The following is a 19,986-nucleotide window of genomic DNA, read 5'->3' as shown; positions in this document are numbered from 1 at the left end:
ACCACAATGTATACACCAAAGCTGCAAGTGTAGCAGCCATTACACTTTTTCGAAACTTGATGATTTTGGCCTTTCCAAGCCATCTTATTACTCCTTGCAACGACCTTTTGCACATGTTCCAGTTCAGCCAAATCTTATTTTATTCAAGCAAGTCTGCCCAAAAAAGCAGTTAAAAAACAAGTGTTCCATCGATTCTTCTTCCCTGCTGCACCATAGAAAATTTTTATCAATTTCGGGTTGGTATTTGGCAATCCTATCTTTTGTCTTGAGTCGGTTAAGCATGGCCATCCACATAATAAAACTATGCTTTGGATAGTTTAGCCAACTCCAAACAATACTCGACCAATGTTCCTTTGGTTCGGCCATGATGAGCTTTTGATAGCCTTGAGTGATGACATACTTGTTACTCAAGTGCTCCCTTTCTTCTAAATCATAGATCTCTTTTACTCTCTCTTTTATTGCCACAATCTTCCTCCAATACCAACTATCATTGCTTTTAGCTTTATAATCTCACCAAGCTTGCTCTTTTATGTATACACAATAAACCCATTTCACCCACAAATTATCTTCTTTTTTAGCAATGGTCCAAACATATTTAAACATAGCAGCAATATTCCATTCAGTTACCTGTTTGAGGCCTAAACCCCCTGCTGATTTCTCTTTGCAAATATTTGTCAATTGTTAAATATTTTATGTACAAAGCAAATCTATTAAGAATGATAATGATCAATTCCGTGACAGCTATAAAAAATTAAAATTTAATATAGTTTTTTAATTTAATTATAACTAAATAAAATATAATGTATGTGAAGCGTGATTTATTTTCTAATTTTTAAATAATATAGAGAAATTAATAAGTGTGCAATATAAAATATGCCAAATAATTTGTTTTTTTTTTAAAAAGTAAAATTGTAGTGATTCACTTTAAAGAATAGAGTAGAAATGTCAATAAATAATGTTATGAAATTATTGACAAATTGGAAGAAACTTGAATCTCATCATATAATCATACTACTCGGGAATTATAATTATTGTAATCATACTCATACACTGAGTGTGGCTTTAGGATTATTGAGATCATATATAAATATATGTCTATATAGAGTATGTACATACATATATAGTCAAGCACAAATTAAAGACATAAACACCAAGCAAGAGCCAAACCAAGAAATAAGAAATAATTATATGTAATATGTCATATTATATCAGCATAGAAATGCTTCTTGAAGGAATCCATATGTAGAACTTGCAAACGTACTGAGACAATCAAGCTACCATCCTCATCATCACCATTAGGATTTTGAAGAAGCACAAAGTCTCCATCAAAGTCAGTATCATAGGTTTCTAAACTCATAGCAACTTCTTTCCCCCATCCGAAATCAAGGTCGTACAACGGAAGCGTCAACCAACTCACAACACCAAGATTAGGATTTCCATAGAAAAGCTCTTTGTTATCATCAGCAGTTGTACTACTCGACTCTTCTCCATGAAGATCTTGAAACAATCTCAAGTCCTTCTGATTCTTCAAATACTTGAGATTCGACCAGATATACTCGTTTGTTACCTTTTCAACTGTTTCTCTTATTTTTCCGGCTGCAAACCCTAATGGATTAGACAACAACTCACCCGAACTACTTAAGGCTTTCACATCAAACGAAGCATTGCCGAAGTAGGCACTCGGCAAGGGCGGTTCTATACGGCTCCTCACGTCCACGCAAATAGCCAGAGCTGTTGGCTGCTCTGGACTACTATGCTTTCGGGCTTTGCACGCGCACCGCCAAATGTGCGCGGCTAACATCTCATACCGACTATAGGGACGAGTCTCGCTAACTCGTCCCTTGTTGGCTAACCTCTTCAACTTCTCGAGCTGTTCTTTGGTGACTTTTAAGAAAGCTGGAGTCACCTCCTTCTTCTTCTCTTCTAGGTTGTCCGATTTTCCAATCAAGAGAGGAAAATGGTCCAGACACGAAAGCTCCCCATCTGAGACATCACCATCGTCGACTTCCCTTAATAGGATTTCCCGATCAAGAAACGGCATCGTTTTGATTGGTTCACCTCGTGAAAGAGAGGCCCACTCAGAGATAAAATGTAATGCACTTGGGCCGTCGACCACAGCGTGTGAAATGGTTAAGCCAAGGCTAACACCACCACAAGCAAACCTAGTTAGTTGCGCTAAGAGCAGTGGTAGCTCATGAATAGGGCGTGTATAGTCTACAAGGGGAGTAAGATGAAGGTCGTGGTAATTATGCTCTGATGAACAAGATAAGTCACCGAGTTCATCCAGTTTCAAATTACACTCGGCTTCAACAAACTCAACCCCTTCGGCGTTGCAGTTGAGCTCAAGACGATTACCGGACGGAAGCCGGCGTAGGCGACCCGCGAGTGGGTAGAAAGGGACCAGAGCTCGGCTCAATGATTGTTTAAGGGTTGCGGCGATTTTATCACCGAGCTTAACCCAATCTTGGGGTGGGCGATAGAAGTAAATAGTGGGAACATGTGTAATGGTACCAGTTTGATCCCATTCAGATAGACATTTGTAACCTTTCCATGTTGGCTCAGCTGGTTTCACCATGTAGCAGGCTTTCATTTTCAGTGCCATTTCTTCTTTTGTTTTTTGCATTACTTGATTTCTAAGTGTTTTTGTTTGGAAAGAATTGTTTACAAAATATATTATATATATATGCTATAAGGTACTGTTTTTATAGGAAAATTTAGTATGCTGTATACATACTTAATTTCCTAATAATTTGTTATTTTTACAATATTAGAGCTTTATATTAATTGTTTTCTGCTCATTTTTACGTTTGGTACGCAGGATTGGACTGGACTAGATTGGATTATGCATAAAGTAATCATGTGTTTGGTTTAAGAATAGACTGAACATTTTGTTTATTTTTTTTAGAAAAAAAAAGACCTTAAATTAAAATAAAAATATATAATATTAAATTAAAATTAAAGTACATAATAATAAATAAATAAATAAAAATAAATGATTTGCATTAAAAAATAAAAATTAAAAATTAAAAATAATTAAATTATAAAATAAAATAAAATAATATATCCTATACAATCAAGTATATATCATAAATATATAATAAAATAGTTTATCATATATTTTATTTAATAAATAATTAAAATAGTAAAATAAAAATACTTCAATAATATAAAATTATTTATGTTAAACACTAATTTAATATAAATATTAATTTTTTAAAATATTTATATAAAGTTTCTAGTAATTTAAAAAGAATATATAATTTTATTGTCATATTGTTTCTCTTAAAATCAATTTAAATAACTATTGTTTAATTAATAATATTTTAAATTTTGAAAAATTATGTATAATAATTTAAAATTATACATTTTCACTAATTTTAATGAATAAATTTTTGATAAAAAAAATTTATAAATAAATGTGTGATAATTCTTTCATTTAAATTCTTATTAAATTTAAAAATATATTAATAAATCAAAATTAAAAAAACGATAAAGAAAATCTCACTTGTATGGGATTACTTATCCCACCCTGCTTGATGGGATAAATAATCCCAGACAAATAAGATTAGCTGGATTAGTTATCCAGACTTCTAACATGCCCAAACACTGGATTGGACAAATTAGCCTATTTAATTCAATCCAGTCCTACGTACCAAACGAGCCCAAAGAGAAATTTCAATAAATAATGTATACTAGTTTCTCTTTCCTTTTTATTTACTTATAGCCCACAAAAAGATAAATCAACTCCCATATTTAAAAGAAAAATTATAATAATTTTAAAAAACCACTCTTAATATTTTTTTTATGAAAAATTCTCACATTATTTCGTGTTAATTTTAATATTTATTTTAATATTATTTATATAAATTTTTTTTTCTATTAAAATTTCATATAATTTTTAATTTAATTTTTTTTATAACATTAAAAATATAATTTAGTTTTATTTGATAAGTATATTTTTAAAGAATAAAATTGAAAGAAAAAAAAATTAAAAAAACTATTAAAATTAAAGATACATATTTTATATAAAATAAAAATTATTAAAATGGATGCATTAATAAATTGTTGGGGTGCATATAATCATCTTATTTTTATGAAAAGTAAAATGCCCTTTCTTATAATTATTATTATTTTTTTTAATAAATCCAGTACCATTTACAAAAAAACCCCAACCGTATACCACTTAAGAAAAAAAAGAATAATACTTACAAAAATAATTGCCCCAACCAATCTATATCTCCTTTATCTGTTTTCTTTGTATTTAAAAACTTAATGCTATTGCAAACAACAATCTTAATGTTTCTAATAACATCAGAAATCAAAAAATCATCATTTCAAGCACTCCAAATATAAAAAACACAAGCAGTAATTGCAAAAGCAAAAACCTTTTTTCTATTTTTGTTGTGCTTGCATCTTTACTTATACCAATTAAGATACAACAATGAGTCTCAATCTTGAGCCAAAGAACTATATGCTTTAAGCACCTCAAATTAAAATAGCATTTTGAAAAAATAAATACTCAATAAATTCATTATGCTGACCACAAATAAGACAATGAAGATCAAAAGTCACACTGCAACAAAATAAACGATCTCTTATTGTTAATCTATTTTTTAAAGCCAACCATGGAATGAGCTTGTACTTAGGCACGCTTAAGCAATCTTAGATAAAAGAGTTGTGTCACCGATCAACATTCTCCTTCATCTTAGTATAAATACCTGCAATTATATGATTGTTCTTTTGGAGCTCAACAATACAAATACCATTCTTTAACTCATCTTTATTTCAAACATTTTGAGTCCAATACCAACTACTAGTGGTTGGAGCAGAGTAGCTCCACCAATCATTATCCTTTAAGTAAACATTATGAATCTATTTCACCCAAAAATTATCCTTAGCAGCAATGGTCTAAATAAACTTATCAATTGCACACTTATTATTCCACAATGCAACATCTATGAAGTGAAGGTGTAATGACGGTTATACATAGACATGGGATTAGTGGGACACTTAGCACTAAATAATCTGACTATGTGATTATTTATGTATCTAACGCTTTATAGATCCTATTTTCATGAAAATATGTGTTATGATTATTATTTCTCAATTTCGAAGATTTTATTGAATTATAGGTGTGATATGCAAGCTATATGTAAATTTTCATATTTTTACATTTTTATGCCCGATAACAGTGGAAATGGGTCGAATGAAAATTTTAGTCACATGGATACAAATTTGTATCAATTATTTTACGGAGAAATATTATTGGATATCTTAGAATATCGAGGTTTAAAGAAATAACAGAATTGGACAATTTTACCCATAGGGTTACGAGATAACTTTGCGGGGAAGTAAGAGCATTTTAGTCTTTTTACCCTAAGAGATTAGTCACTCTTTTTGGAAGGGATAGGTGGCTATGGCTCATCCTTTTGAGGATGACCAGCTGCTTGGGAAGCAAACAAAAAGGAAATGCAAAGTAAAAAAGGAACCAAAAACAAAAAGCAAAGTCAAAAGCAAAAAGAAAAGTTAAAAAACACCAAATTACCTTCTCCTTCTCCCTCTACTTTGTGACTTCTGAACTAGGGCCAAAACTCAGCGTTTTCCACTATTTTCAAGCCTTTTCTTAGCTTAATTTCATCAAGGAGTTCAGCCCCTAGCTCCTCCAAACTTCTAAGGTAAAACCTAACTTGAAATTTATTAGTTTTTAAGGGTTTTTGTTACTTTTCAGTAGTTGTTTGTAGTAGAACATGTTGAATAAGTTTATAAAGGTTATGAAATAATTATTAATTTTATTTAGGACTGTTTATAAGGGGTTTGAATTGTTTTGGGTGGTTGTAGCAAAAGTTATGCAAGTTTGAGTTCAAAGAACTAAAAATTAACTTGTTTGTGATAACTTGAATTATGTTACGAATTGGGTTAAAGTTTCTTCGTAAAATATGTTCACTATGATTTTTTTAGGTGATCTATAAAATTTGGTCATGTTTGGATCAGTATTGGAGGAGTTATGGGATTTCCAAACTCGGACAGGGAGGTTTCAAGCCATCTGATTTAGGTAATTTTAGGACGGGGCCATTTAATTTTATTTTTGTTGATAATTTGATTAAGATTTCTTCATGAAAAATGTTTATTGTGAAGTTTTTAAATACCCTGCAAAGTTTTGTAAGGTTTGGCTTTGAATTTCAAGAGTTATGTAAGTTTTAAAATTGAATAGTGGAGTTTTTGGCCATCCAATTTAGGCAGAATTTGGGGTTCCATCTTAAGACTTTTCCCAGGAACCCAATTGAGTGTTTTCTCAATATATAGGGTATTGGCATGATATCTATCAATAGGAAAACTTTTAGTTGTCAATTTAAGTCCCAAAAGTATTAGGGCAACACTTATTGGTTTTTCTATAAATGTGACTTAGGGCCTTTGATTACCAGCAGCTATTTCTACTGAGGTTGACCGACACACTTGAAATCAAAATTGAGGTAAGACTAGTATAACACACATACATATGTACATATTTATATTTATGTTTTCCAGATGTATGACATGTCCATTAGAACGATAGTTGGTGTATATATATGATTATATTTTTATATCGTGAATGTATGTGTTTTGCAATTCAGAAAGTATGAACCAATGCTACCAACACTAGTAAGCCGAATTACTGAGTGCATATGGTATTATGGTTGGTTATACTTTCGAAAGCATGAACTAGTGCTACCAACACTAGTACACCAGAATACTGAGTGCATGTGGTATTATGGCTAGTTGTACTTATAGTATAAATTGATGCTACCAACACTAGTACGACTAGATTACGAAGTGCATGTGGTATTATGGTCAATTATACTATGGTCAAGAACGTTCGAGACTCAATTATACAGGTTTGCATGGTTTATGACTTTTTGATAGGTGTATGGGCACTTAGTCGTAGGTCGGTTATATATTTATGTTTTATGCTTTTCTTACTGCGTCGGTCGACTCAAAGATGCTATGTTATGTGCAAGTAAAGCCGAAGCTATTGTTTAACGGTAGTGAGTTTTGAGCTAGATGAAGATTGTACATATCGAGACAGATTGACCTGGAGTGTTGGATCTTCGTGAGAACTAGGGCTCACAATTTTGTAGTCGCTGTGCGACATCTTTTCATTATGTATAGTTAAAAAAATGTAGATACGGGATCTCAGATTTTATAAATGTAATACAACATATGTTTATTTATTAATGATTAAATTTTATCACTTTTGATAAACTCTTTGATTAGCAAAGTTTGCACAGTTTTTATTAAAAGTACTATAGCCTAAACTAGTAGGGTGTTATAATTTTAGTATAAGGACTGCTAGGTTGTCTACTACACCATCAAGATATGTACAATCATCATTAGAGATAAGCTCGACTCACGGTTCAGTAAGTCTTTACATGTTTTAGTAGCTTATTATAATTAGAAAAGCATGATGGAAACATGTTAGTGATATATTGATTGATTATGTGTGTGTCTAAGGAAATTTCAGTTCAAGAACAGTATTTTAGAGTTGTGAAGATCTTAAATAGGAAATTTAAGGATTTCTAGGGAGTTTTAGAATCCTTGAAGCAAGCTCAGCAAAGGAAGAATAAGGAAGAAGTTTTCAAAAAAAAAAAAAAAATGACGCTGAAAAAAAAAAGAAAAAAAATTCTACCTTGGCGAATGAAGAACACCTGAAGAACTGATGAAGATGAAAATTCAAGGCTCTCATAAAGGCTTGGGCATGGGAAGCTGTGTGGGAAGTGAGAAAATTTTGATTGAAAACTCTCTTTTTTATAAGTGAGCAAAATACCTTAATCCTGGGAGTCTTTAAAATTTTAAGCTTAAAAGGAAAAGATAAATGATAATAAAAAGGTAATAATGTTTTCTCTTCTCCTTATTGCTTAATGGATTTCAAAATTCCTATGAGAATAGGAATATGAATTGTAAATTTAAAAGGTAACAACAATTCTTAATGCAATTAAGATTAAGGTAAATCTAGAGTTTAAAAAGAAAAATATAAATGATAAGCAAAATATCAAAGATCTTTTCTCTTCTTCTTTTTTGTCTATTTTTTGAATGGAACATCCAAATAGGAGTAGGTTTTAAATCCAATTAATCTTAATGCTATGAGAAATACATTTTAAGTTTTCAAAGAAAAATTTAAAAGATAAGGTTTTCCTCTTTTTCTTAGCTTAACAATTTTAAAAAAAAATGCCAAGTGCAAGCATAAGGGAATTAAAATTCCTAATTCTATTGGGAATGCTTAAAGAACAGAAACAATTGTCCAAGATTGTCAAAATTGATGCCCATATGGTAGTTTCGAGAGAAACAGGCTCAGTTCACGTCATCAAGTCAACCCCACATAAGTGTGAAGTTGACTTGGAAGGAAATGTTAACTCGAAAACTTTCCCTGGTGATGATGGACATCAATGTTTGACACGTGGCAAGAATATAACATCTCGGAGTTGAGTAGTCTCGATCCATAGCGGTCGACCTGGAAGGGGTTTCCTAGCCCTACGCCCGGGTTGACTCTAGGAACTCCATAATGGGTGTTCGAATTTTGATAAGTCATTTCCAACTAACTATCTTTCAATATTCTGTACCATGAAGACACGGAGCAACCATGCCCAGGCCCTGAGAACTGAAAAATATACGAATTAGCACCTCGAAAATCAACCTGGGCACCTAGGGTTTCATCAGCGCCCAAGTTGGAACACCAACTAGGGTTTTAGTTTCAGGACTATCTTAGTACAAATGGGTCAAAATTTTCATTAGGACATGAACTACACATACCATGAACATATTTGAGGTATCAGAATCAGATTCAGTGAACTTTCATTTTTGAGCACTCGGACACCCTGGTGCCTAGGTTAACAATCTATCAATCTGGGCCACTTCTAAGCATCAGAACGAAAATCCAACTCGTGCATCTTCTTCTTCATCATTAAAAGTGGGGATACAAGTTCTTTCTACAAGGAAGAAATAACACATCCTAGGTGCCAAAGCAAGGGACTAGCGCCCAGGTTGACATTTTGTCAACCTAGGCCAATTCCAAGGAGTTTTTCTGAGAAGTCTTCCGGGCATATTCACTATTTTTCAGCATATTAAGATTCAACTATTTCCAAGGACCAAGCAAAACTTCCAGGTGGCTTGAAACTAGACCCGGGGCCCATGTTGACACTGGGCCTAATGCCTAGGTTGACATATTGTCAACCTAGGCCATTTCCAAACAATTTTTTTTTTTTTTAAAAAAGTGGTCCTGGCATTTTTTCCGTCATCAGAAATAATGAATATACAAGCAAATTTGGGGAGAAAATCACAATCCTAAGAGCATCAAAACTGAGCCCAGCGCCCAGGTTCACCTGGCACTAGGCCCGACGCCCAAGTTGACAATCAACCTAGTGCGCTGATTTTGATCACCCCAAATGTCAATTCTGCTTCGAGCTTTCTCTCTGAAATGGTCAAAAACAGGGCAGGAGACCTTGTCCTCAAGTTCAAGAACCTTGGAAGTGCCAAAACGACATCGTAGAAGCTCAAAAATAAGCACCCAGTGCTCATGTTGACAAATGGCCTGGTGCGCTGTATTCTGCTTATCCAGTTCAGATTTCGTCTCAACTGTGTGTCTAGTTTTTCATAATAACTGAGAGCCATGAAGTTAGAAGAGTTAAATTCACAACTTCGTATTTTTTAGTTTTTTGACAAGGTGATTTACTCAAAAACTGGACAATTTTGAGTCATCCAGTTCTGCAGAACAACATCTTCAAGAACTGGTGACCAGCTTCGCCAAAACATAGAAATGGACTAAGTGATGTCAAAATATCAGTTAAGCATCGAAAAACACATTCCCAATGCATTTTTCCACTCACCCATTGTCCGATGTCAAGCTGGAGCTGGATGCCAACCTAGGCATTGGGATGTCATCTTGGGCGTTGGATCCAAAACAGCCTTGAATTAAATAGCCATAACTCACTCAATATTGATTTGATTGACGCGATTCAACTTGCATTTTGAAGCTAGATCAAGTCGTGTCTCACACTTCAATTTCAATCTGAAGCTATAGTCTCCAAATTTCACCTCCAAGGGAGTTGGAAGTTTAAACGGCAACTTACCCGAAGCAGATCCCGCCAGTGCAACTCGAATTGCAAAAATTGACAATCAACATCAAAAGTTAATTTTCACTGTTAGATCATAATCTACGGTCAAAAATAACCTAAATAGTGTTGGGTTTTATGCCCTAAATAAAACTGTTTACAATCTGATTAGTTATCAATATAAGAAATTAGAAGTGATTAATGTTTGCATGAATTTTACATGCTAATGGTTTAAATATGTTTATTACATTCACACACACAAAATCAGTTAAATCCAGATCATATGTTTATTCACAATTACAGTATCGTCAACACAGTGGAATGTGATTGTGATCATATGAATCAAAAGATTTGGTCCCTGTTTCATCAGTGTTATTGGGTTTACACTAATGTGATAATTAGCGATGATGTATACTTACACTTGGAGTAAGTGTTATGTTCTTTCCAGGACATTAGTAAAGTATACTAGTTTCGAATGTATGGAGTATACATTGGACTGGACCGATATTGCAACTAAGTTAAGATATTACAAACTTACCGTTATACATATCTTTCCAAGTCAATATCAGTAGTTGATCTTAAGATTAAAAGAATCTAAATCCTGATATGCTTGGGCTCAACTCAGGAGTGCTATTCATGTTCTTTGATTTATTAGTTAAGCCTACTTTTGGGTCAGGGTGATACGTATATTTTGAGAACATGATAGTATGATTGAGTGGGAGTGCTGAACATAAATATGAAATCTATAGCTTCTACTGGTGTATAGAAGTCAAGTGATGATTCCCTTCGAGCTTAGCAAATAGAAGTAAATGGATGAGCTCTTGTTTAACTGACTAATTATTAGATCACTAAACACCATTTACAGGTAGCTAAGTGTTTTAAGGGGCGAAATACATTGAGGGGTGAGAACGGTAAAGAAATCCCATCTCGATGTAGATCATCTATATAGAGGATCTTTAAATCACAATAAGATTATAACAATGGTTAAATGAGATAGCATATTGATATCGTGGAACATACAATATGCTCTATATAAGTCTGAGAGTGCAATTCTAAGTTCTAAGAGTGGATTCAACGAAGAATTAATAAGTAGGAATTTACTTGGTAAATTTGGTTCACTTATTGGAAGCTCAGCATATAGATCCATGGTCCCCATTCTAGTTGAGAATATTCTGCTTGTAAGACTCATTAATTGATTCGTGATTGATCAATTATAATTCTAAAGTTAGACTATGTCTAATTTTATGAATTTTCACTAAGCAGTGGTGAAATTGTAAAGAAAAGAGTTTCTAGGTTTATTTATTTATTAATGGACTTTATATGTCTAATTAATAATTAAATTAAATGACAATATTATTTAATAATCTATTTTAGTTATTAAATAATTAGTTTTGGCATTTAAAAGGTTAGAATTGGAAAATTAGCGTTTTTGAGAAAATAGAGATAAAATTTGATAAAACTGCAAAATCAAGTGGGGCCCACTATAACACCATGGCCGGCCACTTATCAAGGGTTTTTCAAATTAATATTTTCATTATTTTAATGCCAAATAATTCCTAACCTAAACCTAGTAGTTGCCTATAAATAAAAAGTGATGGCTCAGTCAAATCACAATGTTTTTCATATTAGCTTTCTGACAGAAATTTCTCTCTTCAGAAACACTGAGCCTTCCCCACTTTCTATACCTGGCCGAAACCCTCTCTCTTCTTTTCTCTTCATCAATTTCGAACCCTATTGAAAGAGTAAGTGCCCACACACAGCAAGCAGTAACTCAATCATAGATTGGAAGACTATGAAGGATCAAACTTGAAGAAGAAGGACATTCGGGCTCAGATCTTGATTATACTCTGCTACAGAAAGGATACAAGGGTTAGAGATCTGAGTGGAAGGAGACATTAATTCCGCTGCATCAATGTAAGGTTTTCTTAACTTTATATGTGTTTAATTTATCGTTTTAGAAAGTTCATATTTAGGGTGTTTAAACAACATACTTGTGAGTAGATCTAAGATCCTGGTAAAATAAATTTCCAACAAATAGGACCACCTTCACCTATAAACGGAGAGCTCCACTAGCTCGTTCATAATAGTAGCCATAAGGTCAAAGAATCCTTCTCTAGTTTCTCTCTTTAGAAATTAGAGCATCCAGACTTAGCTATTTTTCTGTAAGGCCATCTTGTGAGAAATAAAACTTGAAAGACGTAACTCCATTACTGTCGTGACACCAAAAGTGAACAACTATAAATTATTGTCTCTCTACTTATACTTAACTTGTAATTCTCGCTAATCTAGTGAGCGGGTGTGACCCAGAGATCTATCCAGATTACTGAGTCAATAAGTGTCAAGATCAATGTGGATGCGTCTCTTTTTGAGAAAGACAAAGGCTCAATGTGGGGGTGATTGCTCGTGACGATAAAGGCCTCATGTTGGAAGGAGTTACAAAACTTTTCCAATGGACAATGGAACCAGCTCTTGCTGAAGCCATGGGAGTAAGGGAAGCTTTGAGTTGGTTGAATATGAAAAAATGGCAACATGTGACAGTGAAGACTTACAAGCAATTTGAAGTTAAGTTCGTATGATATCTTTGTTTAATTTTGTTATTGAGGACTGTAAAAAGCAACTTATTGATATGAGTAATGTCTCGTTTTGTTTTGTTAAACGATTAACAAATATGGTAGCTCATAAACTTGTTAGAGCTTCTATTTTATATCTTGATTGTAATTTTAATTTAGAAAATGTCCCAACTGATTTGAGTCCTCTATTGAGAGGTTGATTCTAATTGTTAAATAAAGCTGATTTTCCCATTAAAAAAATAAAATAGGACAGTCAGACAGGGAAAAACGCTTCCTCAATTCCTTTCCACCAGGAAAACAATATAAGTATATTCATCCAATTATGCTTTTAGCAAAGGGTTAGTTGCGGCATAAATACCTAATATTTCAGATTTTATACACTTAAATACCTTATCTTTATTTTTGGAGGCAAAAATACTCAATGTTACAATTCTCTTACATCTGTTACTACCACTCCCGTTAACACGTAAATATGGACACGTGAAGGGTTCAGATGCATTACATTTATTTTTTTTTAATTTTAAAACTTAATATTCTTAATATCAGAAACTAAATGCTACTTGTTTAAAAAAAATCAGTTCTCATAATAATTTTCACATGATATTGACACTTCACTTCGATAATCATGTTCCATATACTGCACTAGTTCACTCAGTTATGGTAATTTGGTATTGCATCTCTCTTATTATTATTTTAAAAGTTTTTGAAAATAAGAATATTAAATTTTAAAATAAAATAAAGGGATATTTCGACATAAATACTAATGGCACGTTTACTAAAGCGTAATTGTTATCGGAATAAATTAATGGGAGAAATGAAAGGGAATAAAATGTTATGAAATCAAAATCATTATTTCGACATGTTGTTTACTAAACTGTCCGAAAACGGAATCAGAATCATTTTATTTTGTTTACATCAATAAGGAAAGGTAATCAGAATGCTTTAAGTTGACCATATTACCCTTAATATAAAATTATATTTTTTTTTCTATTTATTAAATAAATTAATTTATATAAAAATAAATAAATTCATAAATGATTACATAAAAAAAATTAACATAATACTGCTAAAAAAGCATCCTCATATTATTCAATTAAACAATATCTGACCAAACCATAAATAAAATTTCCACATGAAAATATTCTAATGTGAAACATAAAGATAAACAGAATCCCAAATATCTAGCAATTATAAAATTATGCATCATTTTGTAACATATTCAGGATATATAGCAGTTTCTCATCTGATATTGTGTAAAACACTCGCATCAATGGAGGTTCTTTAGCCAATATGTTGGTTGCTTGAATACACTGCATTGGAGTTAGGCCATTAATCTTGCTTATTTCTGTGAATAAATTGGTTTGCATCTCAGCTACATCCTTATCAGATTTTGCATCAATTAATCCTTAAAACTTCGGGACAATATTAGATATAGAATCTGCTAATGCACCAACATTTGTAGAAATTTCATCCATAACCTTAGTTTTTTTATTCTTACCACGTTGTTGGTTACTAGTAGTACTCTCAGTAGATCTACGACGCATATTAGTTGGTTGTTGAGTATGTGAGACACCATCAAATTCATCTATTTCTTCATCATCCTCACCACCATCTATATTATCATCAACTCCAAATTCTACACCAATTGCATCATTTAGGCGTATTTCTTCTTCATCATCATCAACATTACCAGCATTTGTCACAGTAGCTCGATCTCGTCCATATATTTTTGCTAGCTTGTTGTAATAAGGAAATAGTTTCCCATATAACCCACTTGCTTCTTTTCGTTTCTGTACATTCAGAAAAATACATATAATAAGTCCATGTTGTTGTAAACATAAATATATATAAATACTTGTATTATAAAAATTACTTTATATTTACCTTCACATACTCATCAAATGGACTTTTCTCACACAATAATATAGAATATTCATTGTCCCAACTAAAACCACTTAAACATAATAATTCTGCCAAGCAAGAATGCTTCTCCTTCAAATTTTTAATACGAGATTCAATATGAGGTGAGGCCTGTTGGAATTATTTTACCAGGATCTAGATTTAATTACTAACAAGTATGTTATTAATATCCTAAATATAAACTTCTAAAACGATATGAAATAAACACATATAAAGTATAAGAAACCTTACAGTGGTTGCAGCGGAATATAATATCTCCTTCCACACAGATCTCTAACCCTTGTATCCTTTCTGTTGCAGAGTATCACCAAGATCTGAGTCCAAATCTCCTTCTCTTGAAACTGGATTCTTAACAGCCTTACACACTATGATTGAGTACCACTTGATGTGTGTGGGAACTCACTCTTTCACTATGGGCTACGGTTTAGAAGAGAGGAAGAGAGAGAGAGAGTGGTTTCGGCTAGGGTATAGGAGGAGAGGCTAAAGTTTTAACTGAAGGAATGAGATGCATCATCTTTTCCCTAAAGCCATCACTACCTATTTATAGGAAACCACCTAGGGTAAGGTTAGATTTAATTAGCATTAAAATAATGAAAAAATAAATGGTAAATTTGCTATAGAGTGGCCGGCCATGAATTGGATATTGGGCCCCACTTTGCAATTTTGCCATTTTTCTCATTTTCCTTCTTATTTTCTCAAAAATGCCAATTTTCTAATTTAACCACTTAAATGCCAATTTTAATTATTTAATAACTAAAAATTAATTATTAAATAATATTGTCATTTAATATATTTATTAATTAGACTTAGCAAAGTCTCTTAATTAACAAATTAACCCTAGAAACTCTTTCTTCACAATTAAGCATTGCCTAGTGAAAATTCATAAACTAGACATAGTCTAATTTTAGAATTATAATTGATTAATCAAAATCAATTAACTGAGTCTTACAAGTAGTATTGTCTCAACTAGTATGGGGACTATGTGCCTATATATCTGAGCTTCCAATAAGCAGCTCTAGAATTTACCAAGTAAATTCACTAACTTATTAATTCCTTGTTGCATCCACCATAGAACTTGGAATTGCACTCTCAGTTACATAGAACGCTCTATATGTTCCACGATACAGATACACTATTAGTTATCCATTGTTATATTCCCAATAATTAATGATCCTCTATAGATGATTTACATTGTATAGGGATTAATTTACCGTTACACCCTTCAATGTATTTTATCCTTAAAACACTTAGCCACCTATAAATGATATTTCAGTGAACTAAACATAATCACTGAAATGAGTACTCAACCATTTATCTCTGTTTAGCCAAGCTCGAAGGAAACCATCATTTTACTTCTATGCCCTGATAGAAGCTATAGATTCCATATCTATGTTTAGCGCTCCCACTCAATTGCACTACCATGTTCCCAAAATGTACGTATCACCCTGACCAAAAAGTAGGCTTAACTATCCAATCAAAGAACATGTATAATACTCTTGAGATCGAACCTAACCATGTCAGGATTAAGATCATTTGATCTAGGATCAACTAGTTGATATTGAATTGAATAGATATTACAATAAGTTTAACATATCTTATTCAAAGTTCAATATCGGTCCCTTATGATGCATACTCCATGCATCCAACCCAAGCTTAACTTTAACCAATGTCCTGGAAAGGACATAGCAGTTATCCAAGGTGCAAGCAAATTATGTTGTAGATTATCATATCAGTTAAACCCTGTGTGCTGATAAATCTAGGAATATATATTTAATCACGCAATGTTGATTACTTTCCACTGTGCTAACGACACAATAAATAAGAACATAAATGTGATAAGGATTTGGATGAATTTATAAATCAAATAAACACATAAATGATAACATGAACCAAATGACACAATATATAAGTGATGAAAATACTTCTGTCTCTTTATTGATATTTAACTGATAGAGATTACATTGAAATAAAGTTTTATTTAGGGCATAAAGCCCAACAAGGCCTTCAACTTCGAGCCTGGTAATTTTTCCTCTAGCATAATCTCCATTTGTTGCAAATATCCATTCTTAAATCCAGAATCAGCTCGCCATGTTGAATTTTGACTCAACTCTAGAAGACATTCAATTAATACACTATCTTGTGTTGGTGGCCAATAATGTTTATCTTTACATCTCCCTCTTTGATTTACATTAGAGCTTGAACTCATCCTAAAAATTCATATAGATTTTTTTAATATTAATAAAAAAGTATAAATTTTGAAACTTGAAAGAACACATAAATTAATACTTTAAAAATTAAACATAAATAATTTGAACAAAAATAAACATATATATCAAATAAATACAGACATCTGTCCTTATTACATCAAATCATAATTGGAAAAAGCTCAAAAGAAAATACTAAAATACTATAGACTAACAACATATATAATTTAATCATCTAGTTCCCTGCCATGTATTCCACATTTATTCTGCCAAATTTTTTCTCCAAGTAGTCCATAAATCTGAAGACTAGATACTATTAATATAATTATTATCTGTTGTGGGGTGATTTCTTTGTACACTATTCATCTCATTTTCTACTGGATCTATGCTCATTTCTCTTCTAATAAAATTATGTAGCATGCAACAAATGTTGGAATTATTTTACCAGGATCTAGATTTACTAACAAGTATGTTTCATTAACATCCTAATATGAATTTGTAAAACAATGAAATAAACACATATAAAGTTTAAGAAACCTTACATTGATTGCTGTGGAATATAATGACTCCTTCCGTTTAGATCTCTAGCCCTTCATTCCTTTCTGTAGCAGAGCATTATCAAGATCTGAACCAGGATCTCTTTCTCTCCTTCTTGAGCCTGATTCTCCTTCTTGTTGATTGGATTCTTCACAGCCTTACACACTATGATTGAAATACCACTTGATGTGTGTGGGCACTCACTCTATCACTCAAGAGAACGAAAAATTGAAGAAGAAAGAGAGAATGTGGTTTCGGCCTAATAGAAAGAAGGCTCAGGAAAAATTTTCTGAAAGTGAAATTTCATCAATCTTTTAAGTGTGAGCCATCACTATCTATTTATAGGTAACCACCTAGGTTTAGGTTAGATTTAATTAGCATTAAAATAATGAAAAAATTAAATGGTAAATTGCACTATAAGTGGCCGGCCATGTATGGATAATGGGCCCCACTTTGCAATTTCGCCATTTTGTCATTTTTCCATCTCATTTTCTCAAAAACGCCAATTTTCCAATTTAACCACTTAAATGCCAATTCCAATTATTTAATAACTAAAATTAATTACTAAATAATATTGTCATTTAATATATTTATTAATTAAACTTAATAAAGTCTTTCAATTAATAAATAAGACCTAGAATCTCTTTTCTTCACAATTTAGCCCTTGCTTAGTGAAAATTCATAAACTAGACATAGTCTAATTTAGAATTATAATTGATTAATTAAAATCAATTATCTGAGTCTTACAAGCAGTATGGTCTCAACTAGTATGGGGACCATGGGCCTATATAACCGAGCTTCCAATAAGCTGATCTAGAATTTACCAAGTAAATCCACTAACTTATTAATTCCTCATTGCATCCACTCATAGAACTTGGAATTGCACTCTCAGTCATATAGAACGCTCTATATGTTCCACGATATAGATACGCTATTAATTATCCATTGTTATAATCCCAATAATAATTGATCCTCTATAGATGATCTACATTATATAGGGATAAAATTACCGTTACACCCTTTCAATGTATTTTATCCTTAAAACACTTGGCCACCTATAAATGATATTATAGTGAACTAATATAGTCACTAAAATGAGCGCTCTATCATTTATCTCTATTTAGCAAGCTCGAAGGAAATCATCGTTTCACTTCTAAATACCTATAGAAGCTATAGATTCTGTATCTATGATTAGCGCTCCCACTCAATTGCACTACCATGTTCCCAAAATGTACGTATCACCCTGACCAAAAAATAGGCTTAACTAACAAATCAAAGAACATGTATAATACTCTTGAGATCGAACCTAATCATGTCAGGATTAAGATCATTTGATCTAGGATCAACTAGGTGATATTGAATTGAATAGATATTACGGTAAATTTATCATATCTAATCAAAGTTCAATATCGGTCCCTTCTAATATATACTCCATACATCTGATACTGGTAAACTTTGCCAATGCCCTTGAAAGGACATAACTCTTATCCAAGGTGTAAGTATACCTATCACTGAATATCATGCCAGTCTAAATCCAGTGAACTGACAAATCAGGGAATTAAACTTTTGAACATATAATCATGATTATATTCCACTGTGCTGACAACACTATAATCATGAACAAATACATATGTTCTGGACCTAATAGAATTTATAATCATGAAATAAATCATGTGAACCATGCAACATAAAAAAGATTTCTAATCTTTATTAATTAGTAAATCTGATTATATTGAAATGGGTTTTATTTAGGGCACAAAACCCAACAAACTCCCACTTGCACTAATATAAAACAAAAAATGCATTTCAAATAATCTCAACGCCTTGATATCCAAATCAAGTGTAGTATGTAGTATACTCTCCGTAATAGGATCTGACAAGTTGTATTGAATACAACCTTTCCTCCACCATTACATTTCCTTAATCACAAAATTCTAGATATTGTGAAATTCCTCTCTATATGTCTACTCCTTTAGGTATACTGGATTCTTTACTTTTTGGAAACTATTTTTGCGTTAGTCAGGAAGTAACACTAGTAGTTAATAAATGTTGGAACAATGCCAAAAATGTATAGGACTTTCCTAAGACTGAATAAGTATCTTTCCTGCAACTTTAAGATTCAGTCTCTCTAGTAGAGTTAGAGAATTCAGATAGGTTTTTACACTTCTCCAAAATTACTACTCCACCCCAGAGTAATCACCATCTCATCAGCAGACTTTCTAGCAATAAGGCAAGTCTAGAAATTTGATTTGGTGTAGTCTAAGAGTATTAAATACTCCCTTATCGACTAACATATAGTTCCTCTTCTTGATCTTAAGATTCACTTGATTGTCTTCCAATGTTCCTTTCCTGGATTAATCTGATACTTACTCATTACTCCCACTCAACAGCACGTGTCTGGTCTAAGGCATACTAAAGCATATCTGAGACCTCTCACTGTTGATTCAAGAAATTTCTTCATGGCTTTATCTTTTTTGGAATAGTTAAAACTTTTTCTTAGATAAATAAAATCTATGTCTAGAAGTCGAGAAGCTTCTATAGATTGCTATTAGAAAAATGCTCCAGCAACTTACTAAAGTAAATTGCTTGCACTAGAGTAAGTAAATTACCAGGCATACCACAAGCCATAGGTTTAGATAATCTCAAACCTATAATACTAGGAACAGGAAGTTT

At 32.3% G+C, this 19,986-nt stretch overlaps 1 protein-coding gene across 1 annotated transcript; it reads right to left on the bottom strand.

Moving 5' to 3' along the window:
* Positions 1 to 1,031: 1,031 nt before the first annotated feature.
* On the bottom strand, positions 1,032 to 2,666 carry LOC115712649 (spermidine hydroxycinnamoyl transferase-like). The gene has a single exon (XM_030640956.2). The coding sequence runs from the start codon at positions 2,621 to 2,623 to the stop codon at positions 1,199 to 1,201; it is 1,425 nt and encodes a 474-aa protein (XP_030496816.2). The 5' UTR covers positions 2,624 to 2,666; the 3' UTR covers positions 1,032 to 1,198.
* Between the last annotated feature and the right edge of the window lie 17,320 nt (positions 2,667 to 19,986).

This window comes from Cannabis sativa, chromosome 4 (assembly GCF_029168945.1).
Source record: "Cannabis sativa cultivar Pink pepper isolate KNU-18-1 chromosome 4, ASM2916894v1, whole genome shotgun sequence".
Lineage (NCBI taxonomy): Eukaryota > Viridiplantae > Streptophyta > Magnoliopsida > Rosales > Cannabaceae > Cannabis > Cannabis sativa.
Note: the sequence above shows the minus strand (reverse complement) of the source record. Positions and strands in the feature narration are given on the sequence as shown.

Bases quoted from the DNA above. Each gene is read 5' to 3' on its own strand.
- LOC115712649 (XM_030640956.2), bottom strand. From the start codon at position 2,623: ATGCAAAAAACAAAAGAAGAAATGGCACTGAAAATGAAAGCCTGCTAC.